At 65.5% G+C, this 13,178-nt stretch overlaps 1 protein-coding gene across 5 annotated transcripts in view; it reads right to left on the bottom strand.

Annotated features, from left to right (window-relative positions):
* Positions 1-13,178, bottom strand: part of PKD1 (polycystin 1, transient receptor potential channel interacting) — a 41,742-nt gene that overhangs the window by 12,025 nt on the left and 16,539 nt on the right. For 2 of the 5 annotated variants that reach the window (XM_049111498.1, XM_049111499.1), the window contains exons 7-23: positions 12,055-12,275; positions 11,553-11,668; positions 11,038-11,164; positions 10,525-10,772; positions 9,331-10,086; positions 8,402-8,533; positions 8,299-8,317; positions 7,938-8,214; positions 7,731-7,861; positions 3,567-7,183; positions 3,241-3,390; positions 2,256-2,399; positions 1,865-2,144; positions 1,581-1,794; positions 1,312-1,495; positions 843-995; positions 11-155 (exon numbers count right to left, since the gene is read on the bottom strand). In XM_049111498.1, coding sequence (XP_048967455.1) covers positions 11-155; positions 843-995; positions 1,312-1,495; positions 1,581-1,794; positions 1,865-2,144; positions 2,256-2,399; positions 3,241-3,390; positions 3,567-7,183; positions 7,731-7,861; positions 7,938-8,214; positions 8,299-8,317; positions 8,402-8,533; positions 9,331-10,086; positions 10,525-10,772; positions 11,038-11,164; positions 11,553-11,668; positions 12,055-12,275 — 6,914 coding nt within the window. The remainder of the gene's footprint in view (positions 1-10; positions 156-842; positions 996-1,311; positions 1,496-1,580; positions 1,795-1,864; positions 2,145-2,255; positions 2,400-3,240; positions 3,391-3,566; positions 7,184-7,730; positions 7,862-7,937; positions 8,215-8,298; positions 8,318-8,401; positions 8,534-9,330; positions 10,087-10,524; positions 10,773-11,037; positions 11,165-11,552; positions 11,669-12,054; positions 12,276-13,178) is intronic. The other 3 variants (XM_025416941.3, XM_025416942.3, XM_049111500.1) reach the window with 2 other exon arrangements.

Genomic DNA, 13,178 nt, shown 5'->3' with positions numbered 1-13,178 from the left:
TTGCCCGCACCTGTGATGTTGAGAATGCTGTCAGCTATGCCCGTGGGCGTCCCAGTGCCAGCAGCCGTCTCAGCCTGCAGGATGCGCATCATGGCCTCAAGCTTATGCAGCGTCTTCTTCAGGCAGGAGTGGCACACGAGCTCCCTGCTGGACACCTGCAGAGAGGCAGGCGCCGTGTTCCACCCAACTCCGGCCCGGCTGCCCAGCACCACACCCCCGCCTCAGGCCAGCTCAGCTCTGTCACACGGGCTATGCTGCTGGGCGCCCACTGTGGCCCTGGCCTTTCCCAACCCCCTTCATGATGCAGCTGGAAAAACTACCCCAAGTGTGGGTTCCGCCCACATGCCTCCCTGCTGAAAGCTCTTCTGTGGCTTCTCTCCACCCAGATAAGACCCAGAGTGATGGGGCCCTGCCACCCACCCCCAGCCACGTGCATGGCCATGGGAGCCACATGGCACAGGGCTCCCCACCTCCCTGGGAAGGGGCTCTGCTCCCTTCTCTGCTGAAGGCTCTGGAGCAATTTCCCACCCGCCACTGAGACTAGGCTCAACCTGGACCAGCCCACTCCAGTCCCCGAGCCCTGGACAGTGGAGTGGGTCACTCTCCAAGCTACAGAAGCCAGGTGGGGCGTGACTGTGGGCTGGAGGGGGATGGCACAGGAATGGCTTCTTCGTGTCCGACCCCCCTATAGCTAGGCTATTCCTTATGCCCCAGGCCACCCTGCACAGTCACCAGAAGGATGGAGGCCCCTGTGGCTCCACCCTGGAATGCCCAAAGACCAGCAAATGACTGGGGAAACTGGCTGGGACAAGGGCTGCCAAAGGGCCTGAGCATCCCCCTACCGTGCACTGGGCCAGCGCTGCCGCGATCTGCTGGATGTCATCCACGGTGTTGACCCGCAGGGAGACCAAAGTCTCTGTGACATTCTTGCGGATCTGGGCTTGCAGCTGCCGCCTGGCATCCTCCTCTGCCACCACGGCCAGAACCTGCTCGGACTGCGGGCAGCAAGCACAGGGGGGCCCTGAGTGGGCAACGAGCGGCCCCAGCAGCAGTGAGGGGTGGGGCAGTGCAGGCTGTCTCCACCACCACGAAAGTTGGGTGGCGGCTCAAGGACTGTTTCTTCAGGAGCAAAAGGAAGCTTTCCCAGGACTCCTTCCCAGGGGTGTGCTCGGGAGTGGGGGGAGTCCACAGGTGGGGACAGGACCAGAACCTGTTTCAAGGTGACCCACAAGAGAACTAAGCATGTGCTAGGCTGCAGGGACTGGTGTGGGCCCACTGTCCCCACTGAGGACAGATGAGAGGAGTCCTCACCCCTGCACTGGCCTCATTGAGCACAGTGATGAGGGCCAGCGAGTACTCGATGACGTGCTGGGGGTCGGCCTGTCTCAGCAGCCTGGGCAGCATGCTCTCCGTGAGGCCGTGCAACCAGCTGGTGAGGTCTGTGGGTCCTCCCTGGGGGTCGCCAGGAGGCTGTGGCAGGGTGATGGCCAGAGACCTGAGGGCAGAGTCCCGGGGTGAAGGAGTGGCAGTCCCCACTCCCACCTGCCACCTGTCCCGACCCCTCCCCCGTCCAGGCTCACCTGTTGAGAGCGACCACAGCTGCGCCCAGCTGGTCCTGCACGACCACGGCCAGGCCCACCTGGAAGTGCGGTGCGAAACCGGGCGGCAGCACAGCTCCGTAGGCAGAGAGGCTGCCCCTGTACACGCAGAACTCCTCGCAGTGGCCCTGGCGACAGCGCCGCAGCAGCAGTGCGTACACCAGTGGGGCGCTCGCGTCTTCGGCGTCCTGCCAGCCTGCGGGGCCCTCGGAGCGTCAGTGGCGCCCCCAGTCCCCCGCCCGCGCCCCCCCATCCGCTGCGCTCACCTGTGCACTCGAAATGCACCTTGGTGGTGAGGGCGCGAACGGCGTCAAGCGGGAAGAGGCGGCAGGAGCCCCCGCGCGGGGGCCGGTTGGCGGACAGGCGGATGGAGGCGCAGCCCTCCTCCTCGCCCGAGCGGCCCAGCACGGTGAGTGTGAACGTGTAGCCCTCGCCGTCCCGCAGCACGCCGCGCCGCAGCACCAGCCGCATGCCCGAGCTGCCCGTCGACGTGGTCGTCTCGTCCAGCACCAGCGTCTGGTTGCTGAAGGTGCGCGCCGCCCAGCGCTGCGGAGCCCGGGGGCGGGGCCGCGGTCAGGGGCGGGGCCCGAGGACGCTCCCGCCCCGCCCCTTCACGTCGCCCCTCCCCTCCCTGGCGCCCCGCCCCCGCTGGCTCACCCCTCGCTTGGAACCCTCGCTGCAGTTATCACAGCGGCCCTCCAGGTACACGTAGGAGCTTCGACTCACTGCGTACACCGACTGCGCCTTGCAGGACACGCACTCCAAGGACACGATGGGCACGCGGCCCCTGCGGATCAACACCTGGGGACGGAGGTGTCACAGGGAAGCCATGACCTGAGCCAGACCCTCGAATCTGCGCTGCCCGGCGCAGAGCTGGCGGCTGGCCGGGCGGCAGAGGAGGCACCACTGCCCTCCTCTCTGGACCCGGCCAGCTCCTCCTCGGCATGAGCCCTCACCCAGGACGATCACCTGTGCGTCTCCCAGGCTGAGGGCGGTGGTGGGCATTCTCAGTGCTCGCCCACGAAGGGGAACCGACAGATGAGGGCCTGTGTGTGGGGAAGGACCCCGCAGTCCCTGCTGCCCGGGGCTGGGGCCCACCTCAGCCAATCCAGGCCAAACCCCACTCTGGGCAGGCCCACTGAAGAGCCCCGATGTTGGGGGCCGACAGCCCCTCGCAGGGCACCCCCACGCAGCCTAGCGCACCTGCTCCCGTCAGCGCACCTGCCGGGGGATCAGCCACACCGTGGTCCTGACCCGCCTGGAGGGCCCGGGGGAGGGGAGTGGTGAGCACAGGTACAGGTGGGTACAGCCCCTTCCTGTTCAGAAATGAGGACACCCGTGCCCTGGGGAGGGGACTGTTTCCTCACAGCCTTTGGCGCTGAACAGCTGCTCACAGGTGGCTACGGCGCCTGGGGCCCTGGGGCCCATTTGGGAGGAAACCGTGTTGAAGCAGGACACTTTGTTAAAGAGAAATTATCAAAAGCACTAACTCCTAATGAGAACCGGTAGCTTCCAGAAGCACAACATCATTAGTCCTTGCACTGTTTGGGGGCAGTCAGCCCTGGACACTCAGCCCTCCCTGTCCACCCCGGGGGCCCGGAACTCGGCCTTGCTGGTTCAGGCCCAGGCCAGCAGCACCCACCGTCTGGTTGGTGGCCTCCTCCTTCCGGCCGGCCTTCCACACAGTCAGGTTGAAGGTGTACTCCACGCCAGCCTGCAGGCGCTCCCGAGGAACGATGACCACGCTGCTTCCCCGGGGCCCGAAGGTCAGGGTACAGCCACCAGTCTCACTCTGCAGCCACATGGGGAGGAAGCGTGAGACCTGGGATGGCTTCAAAGCAGAGCCTGGCGAAGGCACAGCCGGGAGACCCCCTCCCTATGCTGGGCTCAGCAGCACAAACGACCTAGGGGCCGGGGCCGGGTGAGGGGTGGGGTGGGGACACATCCATGCCCCGCAGGACACCCGACCTGTGTCGAGGCCACACAGGCCCAATGGAAGCTGAGTGGTGTCTGGTCACCATCCTCTAGGTTGGGATCATAGGATTTGCTCCCATCCAGCACCAGATCCTGAGTGTCTGACCACACGCGGTATGAGCCACCCTCAACAATGGGCACCAGGCGCTCAGGCACCACAGTCACATTGGCTTGGATGCTCCGTGCCAGCGGTGTGTCTCCAAATGATACCATGAACACAAAGCAGTAGTGGCCCACAGGCAGTGCCAGCCGTGGCACAACCAGCTGGGGCCGGCTCATGTCCACACTGGGCAGGGCCACAGGGGCCAGGCGCCCAGGCCGCTGGCAGCTGGCAGCACGGTACACCTGCCAGCGGTACTCGGTCTGGTAGGTGACACAGTCGCGCAGGTTGACGTGGGCCTCCAGGTAGTTGCGCTGGGAGCGCCGCATCAACACCTGTGGGGGCAGGGCCACGTCCACCTCGGGCTCCCTGCAGGCCAGCACGTGGACAGTGACCGTGGCCTGGGCCACGAAGAAGCTCACGAGGTTGGAGGCATTCACCTCTATGCGGTAGTCCCCCGGCCGCAGATAGGAGTGTTCAGCCCAGGGCTCCTCCGTGTCCTCCACCACGGCCCCGTCCCCAAAGTCCCAGCGATAGGCCACACGCCGGGGACTAGGGCTTGTGGCGGCCTCAAACCGGGCTGTGCGGTTGGTAAAGCAGCGGCCACTGCGCAGCACCACATGCTGGATGGCATCCTGGACCTCCATCAGCAGCGTGAGGTTCACGCCGCCCAGATCATTGAAGGCACGCACGTGGATTTCCAGCAGCCCCGCGGCCACGGGGGTGTAGGTGACATCACGGCCCGAAAGGATGACCAGTGAGTCCCCCTGGACCTTTTGCAAGGAGAAGTACCAGGCGTAGGCCACGCGCGACCCACGCTGCACCCGGGCTGTAAAATTCCTCTCCGTGCCCGTGGGGATGCCCAGCTCGCAACAGTGGGGCACCTGGAGCCCACCCACAGCCTCGAGCACCAAGATGCGCACCTGGGCCTGGGCCCGGCTCACGTGGTTCTCAGCCTGGACGCTCACCATGTAGTCCCCAACTCGGGGGAAGCTGCGGGAGAAGCGGGGCCCGGGGAGCGCCTCCACAGCGGCCCCGCTGACCTGCAGATGGAAGCGCACAGCGGAGCCGGCAGCCAGCATGACCTGGAAGTGGACCAGCTGCCCCGGCTCCACCACCTTGCTGTCGGCCCACACCACCAGGCCCGCAATGGGCTCCTCCACCGTGAGCTCACGGGTGGCCGTGACCCAGCTGACTGCATTGGAGGCATTGAGCCGCACGGAGAAGGCGCCTGCGTCACGGAAGACCACAGCAACGTGCTGGCCACGCCTGCTGCCCCCTGGCACCGTCCAGCACCAGCTCACGTTGGTGCCTGAGTCCAGCTGTCCCCAGAAGGGCACCGCAGAGCCTGCTGCCACGAAGCCGCGGTCTATGTCGCCGGCCCGGATGCTGAGGCCACTGACCGGCACCTGCACAGCCACCTCGATGGTCACATTGGCTGAGCCCAGCCAGTTCGTAGCTGTCACCCTGACCAGGTACAGGCCGGGGCTGGGGAAGACGTGAGTGGAGGATGGCTCTGGGGTCTCCCAGCTCAGTCCTCCCTCCGGGGACCAGGTGTAAGTGACACCACTACCCCCAGCCAGCTCGGCACAGAGGGTGACGCTGGAATTGACTATGGCCGGGTTTGGGGAGGCGGCGGCAGCCAGTGCGCCCACGGGCTCCACGAAGTCCACCGTGCGGTTGGCCCAGGACGTGCCCAGCATGTTGGCAGCCCGCAGTTGGACGTGGTATGTGCCGGCCTCGAGCACGGTGAGCGAGAAGGCTTTGCCGCTGCCAGCCAGGGCCGGGCCGCCATCCCTCTGGGCGCTCCAGCTGTAGGAGATGTTGGTGCCGTCGCTGACCACGGCCTGCAGCTGCAGCGTGCAGTTGGTGGGGAAGCAGCAGCCGCCCCCACCCCCTGCCACCTGCAGCCCCTCGATGTGCCGCAGCACGTAGATGAAGATGCTGTCCTGGGCAGAGCCCACCTCGTTCTCAGCGGTCACGATGATGTTGAAGGTGCCCACGGAGCGGAAGGTGTAGGAGATGGTGGGGCCCCCAGGGATGGGCGTGCAGCGGTCACAGAGCACCCAGGAGTAGCGCACGTCGCTGCCGGCCTCCAGGGAGGTGGTGAAGCTCACGCTGCCGTTGAGGGGCACCACCGTGCGGCTGGCGTTGACGCTGAGCCCCTGCACGCGCCGCTGCACCGTGATGTTCAACCAGGCCTCGCCGCGGCTCACCTCATTCCACGCGCTCACCCTGACGGTGAAGTGGCCTGTGCTGTTGTAGGTGTGCTTGATCGAGGGGCCCTCGAGGCGCCCGCCGTCCCCCAGTTCCCACAGGTAGGTGGCGGGGTGTCCGCGGCCCACAGCAGAGAACAGGTAGGGCCGCTGCAGCTCGAGCACACCAGAGCCGTTGACCCCAATGCCCGTGAGCTCCACGGGCTCCTCCACTTCCACGAGTGCAGAGTCATTGGCGGCCGAGATGTTGTTGGAGACAGCGACCGTCACCAGGTAGGAACCTGGGTCCGCATAGGTGAACGTGGCCTCGGGGCCCCCAACACGGGGCGCGTCTTCAGGGCCAAAGTCCCAGGTATAACGGTAGGGGAAGGGGGGCCAGGCGCGAGCCACCAGATGGGCCTCATCCCCGAGGCGCACAAACTGCCTCTCGGGCCACAGGGTGACGTTGCCCACCTCGGGCTCCACGCAGACGCTGGTGAAGTAATGGGCCTTGTTCACATGGCTTGATAGGACCAACGCCAAGGGGAACGTTCCGCTCCGTGTGAAATTGTGTGTCACCGTTGGGTCCCCAAAGATGGTCGTGTTGGATGACCCATCCCCGAACGTCCAGTCAAAGATGTAGTGGGCAGGGTCCCCGGTGACGTGGGCCATGAACCAGGTGTGGGGCTGCACAGGGATGCAGGCCGCAGGCTCAATCCGCAGCACCTCCAGGACGAAGACGTGCACAGGCAGGCTCAGGGCCAGGTAGCCCGCAGGGCTGGACACGCCCACGGTCACCGTGTGGTTCTGTGCCCGCAGGTAAACGTGTTCCACCATGGCCTCGGGGCCCACAAGCACGGTGCCATCCCCCATGTCAAAAGTCCACGTGACGTTGTCTCCCGACTCCAGGGTGGCGCTGACCGTCACGGGCGCACCCTGTTCCACAGATGGGCTCAGGCTCACACTCAGGCCTCGGAGCTCCTCAAAGACGCGGACGCTGGTCCACGCTGTCACACTGCTAACCGTGTTGTTCACCTCCAGATGGATGCGGTAAATACCCCTCGAGGCATATGTGTGGCTGACCTCTGTTTGGTGCTGCGTCACAGCTGGGGAGCCATCCCCAAAGTCCCACGTGTACAAAATGCCCCCAGGTGAAGGCAGTGGGTGTGGGGAGAAGGTGACAGGCTGCCCAGCCACCAGGACGTGGCTTCCCACAGCCACAGCCACCGCAGGTAAGGTGGCGCGCACACTCACAGGCACTTGCTGCGTCAGGTTCTCAAAGGCGTTGGACACCAGCAGGGTCAGGTTGTACTCACCTAGGGGACAGACCCTAGTGAGGACGAGGCCAGGCCCACTGCCACCACCTGCTTGGCAAAGTCACCACCTAACCCCATGTGGCTGTGCGGTGTTGCCCCTTGGGAGGGCAGCACGGGGCCCCAGTTGAAACATGAAGGGACAATGCTCTTGGACCCAGCCCTGAGGGTCCTTGCAACGAGGAGGGGCAGGGTGCCATTAGCACAGGGCAAGACGCGAGGTGCTGGCAGGAATGAGAGGAGGACAGCAGGTGCCGGTGTGGGGCAGAGGTGGTGGGGGCACCGTGGTTTACTGTGTATTCTGTGTGGGAGGCCTCTAAAACTTGTAACCCCTTCTACCCCAAAAAGGATCTGACTAGGGACCAAGCGGGGGGGGGGGTGGTCCGGTTTCTGGCCAGGAGACTGGAATCATGGGGCTCAGCAGCCAGTCCCCTCCTCACCCCCGGCCCCCCTCCCTCACCGTGTTTAGGGCCCCAGGCCATCAACCCAGACCAGATGGAGGGAGGACGGGGACTGTCCCCACAGGAGGTCGGTGGGCCCCAGCCCTCACCTGGGACAGCATAGACGTGTGTGACACTGTGCTCCACCAGCACCTGGGCCACCGTGGGGTCTGGGACCCAGGACTCATTGTATGGAGGCTTGAACTGGCCGAGCACCTGATCCCCATCCCCAAAGGTCCACCTGCCAGGGCAGCAGGCGGACAATGAGCAGGGGTGGGCGCACCCCCGCCCCCGCCCCCTCCCGGTATCCCACACACCGGCAGCTCCTGGCAGGTGGGGGCGTGGAGGCTGGGGGACTGCCCGGCACCAGCCCTGCCCGGCTCGGCCTGCCCCACTGCCTGCCAGGCCGCGCACTCACAGAAAGGCCACCTCCACAGCTGAGTCCACCAGCACGTGCGCGGCCAGCTCCAGAGTCGTGTTGGGAGGCAACACGGGTGGCACGGCAGACACCCGAAGGCCCTTCATCTTGTGCATCCGCTCCACGGTGACATTGTAATTTACGGTGACGTTGCTCACGTGGTTGGAGGCCGTCAGCTGTAGAGACAGGTAGCCGTGCGTGGGCTGCTGCAGGTGGCGGGAAGGCCGCGGGGCAGCGGACAGATCCCACCCTGCACTCACCCGCAGCCAGCCGGGCGTCCTCGGGAGCAAAGCAGAAGGGAAAGCAAAGGTGAGCGCCGCCCGCCCCCCCACGGCCCCCGCCCCCCCCGCACCCCCCACCCACCGAGAGCTTGAAGACGGCAGCACTCTGGTAGATGACGTTGAAGACCACGTTGTGGAAGGTCAGGGACTGCTTGTCATCAATGGTCCAGCGGAAGACCACATCAGAGCCGGCCTCCACCACGGGGCTGTACCTCTGCAGGAAGGGCATAGCATCGGCCTTTGGGGGCAACTCCACCCTCAGCTCAGGTCCCCCCACCTGGACACTCCTCCTGGGGGGCCTCAGGGCTGACCTCAAGACACCACAGGGGAGAAGGTGAGGGGCCGCGTGGTGTGGGGCTGGGCTGGGGCTGACACACACTTTGACCTTTCAGCCCCTCACTTTCCCGATCTGGAAAGCGACCCAGTACCAGCGATGGAAAGAGCCCTCCATCTCTGGACGTCCGCACGCCCCATCCCTGGGCTCTCCCCGGGCCCCTGAGTTGTGGACAGCACAGGCTGCCCAGGAAGGCCCGGCAGACTCAGAGGGCCTCGTGCTCAGGGATGTTCACCAAGGCGGCCGACAGACCAGGTGTGGCCGGGGTACGCCGAGACCACAGCTGCATGGGTGGAGGGCAGCTAGAGACGGCCCTTCCGACGGCCCATGTGTGAAGGCCGCGGAGCCGAGGGCTGCCCGGCGGGGAGGGACAGCCTGGCACGGGGCCAGCAGCAGGGCACCAGACCCTCTAGCCTGGTGGGAACACAGCAGGGGCCTCGAGAACACACGCAGGTTCGCAAACTTGCAACGGGCTTCTGGTGCACAGCGGCAGCAGAGTCAGCACCTTTACAGCCGCTGTCTTAGCAGGGCCTCTTCACTGACTCCGGAACTCACAAGCCACCTAACAGAACCCTCCGGGAAGCCAACCATGGAGCCTGCTGTCCCCAGAGGACGATCTGCGTCCTCCCCAGGGAGGGCCTGCCCTCAGCACGAGCACCTTGTCTGGCCTCACTTACCACCAGGACTCCCTGCAGCACACGGGCTTCGGGGCTGGGGGCGGCACGAAGGCCACAGATGGGCTCCTCGGCCTTGACCCGCAGGCTGAGGTTGGCGTGGCCGGCGCTGTTCTCCACCATGATCTCCACCGCGTGCTCACCCTCGCTGAGCCCAGGCAGCACAAGCACCGCAAACAGGGTGTCATTGGCCTCAAGAGTGCAGCTGGGTACCAGGGCAGCCACTGTGGCAGGGCAGGTGGCTTCAAAGGGTGCACTGGCATTGCCCCCAGGCCAGCGGGCCGTGGCGGTGGCGTTGGTGCCAGAGTCCACCTGGAGCACCAAGACTGAGCTGTTGGTGGGCACGTAGAGGCGGCCGTCGTGGGGGATCGGGTGGGCGACACGCAACCCAGCTACGGGGGAGAGCACGTCAAAGCTGCAGGACAGGTTGTGTGTGGACACGCTGTTGCCCACGGTGGCCCGGACCTCATAGCGCCCAGGCCGCCGCAGCCCTGGGTTGGGCCGCAGGCCCAGGAGGGTGGTGAGGCGCTCTGTAGCCACAAGCAGCCGCAAGGCACAGGCTGGGCCAGCCGGGGCTGCCTCCAGCTGAGCAGGGAGGTGCACCAGCCAGGCCGGGGAGGTGGCGGAAAAGTAGGGGGCCTCAGCCCCAGGGGCACCAAGTGCTGGAGAGCAGCACAGAAGGGCACCTGGTCCCGCGTCATGCTGCAGGGCGATGAGGTCACCAGGCTTCAGGGGCCCGTCCTGGCCACGGAAGGTGACCTACAGGAGAGGAAGGTAGGTCGTGTCAGGCCCTCCCAGGGGGCCACTGCGGGTCAGGGGCTCTGCAAGGGAGCACTGAAGCAGGGCCTCCAGCAGGTGGGCAGGTTCCACCCGGGCCAGCCCAGACTCTCACTCACAAGGGACAGTGGCACAGGCTCAGAGCGGGGGGTTTGGGGAGGCAAGGATGCAGGCAGGGGTGGGCCTTTCCTGGGCAGGCGTAGGGCTTCTGCAGATGCTGTGCCCAATATAAGCACAAACGGCCAAGGTGGCAGTTTCTGAGGCTGTGGTGCTAACCAGGGACACTGACAAAGCCAGGGCAGGGCCGTGGCAGGGGCTGGGGGGGCTCAGTGGAAGGGTCTGCAGTTTGTGTCTGATGGGGAGACCCAGACCTCGGGCAGCAGAGGGGAGGCAGCTGGCACCCAGGCCAGTGACACGTACTGAGTACTGGGAAGGAGGACCCGCCGGTACAGAGAAGAGGAACTCCCTCAGCAGCACACAGGAGGCCCCGGGGAGTCCTGGCCCAGACATGGACCCATTGGCACAGGCCCAGGGGCCGCAGGGGTCATCTGGTGGCAGGTGGATACTGGCTCTGGGGCACCAGCGTCCCTCTGGGGTGCACTCAGGGACTGACTCAGTCCGGCTCTCCCGGGACCCACTCTCAGGCTCCCTGCTGTTCCCTGGGGCCCCTGCAAGGAGAAGAGGTACGCTGGTCTTGCTGATGAGCCCGAGTCGGGGACACCCCCACCATGACTCGAGGACTTGCCAGGCAGCAGCCGGGCCCCCACCATCACGCCTCTCCCCCTCCTGACACTGGGTCAGCTGACATACGCAGTCCTGGGGATCCCAAGGCTGAGTGGGTCTCTCTATGTATGGCTGGAGGCCAATCCAGTAGCCATGGGACCAGTGCACGTGACAGCACAGACACCCCCCCACCTCCAGACAGAGTCCCACCTGCTTCTCCCACGGGCCGAAACACCTGCAGTCGCAGCTGGGTGGGCCGGCGCAGCTCCTGGGTGCCAAACTCAGCTGCAGTGAGGAAGGCTTCCCTGCTCAGGCCCAGGCTGGGGAACACCATCACCTGAGGGGGGGCAGGGGGCGCTGCTCAGCTCCACAGACCCCGACCTCCCCCGCCTGTCCCACCCTGGTCTACCCCACCAGGTGGGGCTTGACACTGTGGAGGACACTCAGGATGAAAAATCAGGTCGAAACCATCTGTGAGCAGAACTGCCACCTTGTTTTGTGAAAACCCCCACAAACACCCGAGAGAAGGCTCGGGAGTACCCAGAGCTTTCTTGGGTACTGGGGTGGGGCCTGCTGTCTGCGTGGTGGAGGGTCCCTGCAGCACCTCCAGTGGGCACACGGGGCATCAGGAAGGCAGGAAAAAGAGCTTGTTTTTAAAGAGCCACAGCAGCCAGTCTAAGGCTCAGGCTCCAGACTGTGTCCTGGAGGGCCTGGGGTCAGCCTACCTCGATAAGCTCCTGGGGGGCCGAGAGGGCCTCCTGCTGTGCCAGGGGGCTCAAGGGTCCCTGCAGGTCCCCAATGGGCGCTCCCACGAGGAAGTTCTCCGCGTCCCACACGGGACCTGGGATGACAAGGGTGCAATGAGGTCCTGGGCCCCGGAGGAGAGCGTTGTGGGGCCCAAGGCAGGGCCGGACCCCGGACGGAGCCACCTGGCAGGAGCCTCCCAGGCCCCGCAGCTTGGTCTGTCTCATCGGGGGCAGGTTCAGCTCAGCACAACAGGTGCTCAGCAAACACAGCGGCCATTGAACAGCTAAGGAAGGAGCCCGGGATGGGGGAGGTGACCATCTGGCCAGGACAGAAGGGGCAGCCCGGAGACCCTGCGTGGTCGGGGGGGGGGGCCCTGGGGGCGGGGGAGGACTGGGACTGCCGTGGGGAGCTCCCGCCCATGCTTCGGGGAGACGCCTTCCATCCAGGACAGGTGACCCCACCACCGCGGCCCCAGCACACCTCCAGGCCGCAGCTCGCAGACGTAGCTATGGGGCGCCGAGCACAGGTCCGTGTTGCACTGGCCCGCAGGCCCGAGCCGCACGCAGCGCTCGGCGGTGGCGGGGTGCGGCTCCCCGGGGAGCCAGTTCTGGCAGCTCTCGAGGCTGAAGGCGGCACCCTGCACCACCGGGCCCGCCTCCGCCCCCTCCACGGCTGAGAAGCCGATCCACACGTCCAGGCTCCTGCGGGCAGGCGGTGGGGGGACGCTCAGGGGCTCCGCACAGACAGCACCCTCCCCAGCCCTCCCATGGGAGCCCCTCTCCCCACTCTCCACATGGGGAAACTCGGAGGCTCGGAGACCCGGCAAGCAAGGCCACGGCAGTGTCCACACACACCCGTGCGTACAGGGCCGGGGCCCCACCCGCCCACACCGTACTGTGACAAGGCTCTGGGGGCAGGGGCGCCTGCGGGGCACAGCTGGCTGAGCGGCTGACTCAGTTCCAGCTCAGGTCACCATCTCAGGGTCATGAGATTGAGCCCCCATGCTGGGCTCTGTGCTGAGGGGGCATTCTGCGGGAAAACCTCTCTCCCCCTGCCCCTCTTCTTCCTCCTTTCCTCTAAAATGGATACTAAAAATCTTCAAAAAAACAAAAACAAAAAAATCAAAAAATAAAATAAAAAAAACCTCCAAAAAAAAAAAAAAAGGCAACTCTGGGTGTAGCATTTGGGGAACAGAACACCTGCACATCAGCCCCCCAAACAGGCCACTGCCCACAGCTCTGCCCACGCGGGAAGACCCTTCTGGAGGCAGGGCTTATCGACACCTGGACAGGGGAGCACCGGGAGAGGAATGAGGTGCCACGGTCAGGGCCAGGGCGGGGGCCCAGCTACTGCCAGTTAAACGGGTAACCTTGGGCAGAGGCCTTGACCATTCTGGGCCTCAGTCTCCCCTTCTGGACAAGCAGGGCATGAGGATGCCCAGGGCATGATCTCATCGGGTCGGCCCACACGGGGAGTCAGGGGGAGATGGGTCTCGGCAGGCGCTGATGGCAGCGGGGGAGGGGTGGTGCAGGCTGCAGGGAAGCACATTTCTTCCGGGTCCAGGGAGGCCCAGGCAGCCTCCACGGTCACAGCAGCACCGTCCC

The sequence above is a fragment of the Canis lupus genome, chromosome 6 (genome assembly GCF_003254725.2).
Source record: "Canis lupus dingo isolate Sandy chromosome 6, ASM325472v2, whole genome shotgun sequence".
NCBI lineage: Eukaryota > Metazoa > Chordata > Mammalia > Carnivora > Canidae > Canis > Canis lupus.
Note: the sequence above shows the minus strand (reverse complement) of the source record. Positions and strands in the feature narration are given on the sequence as shown.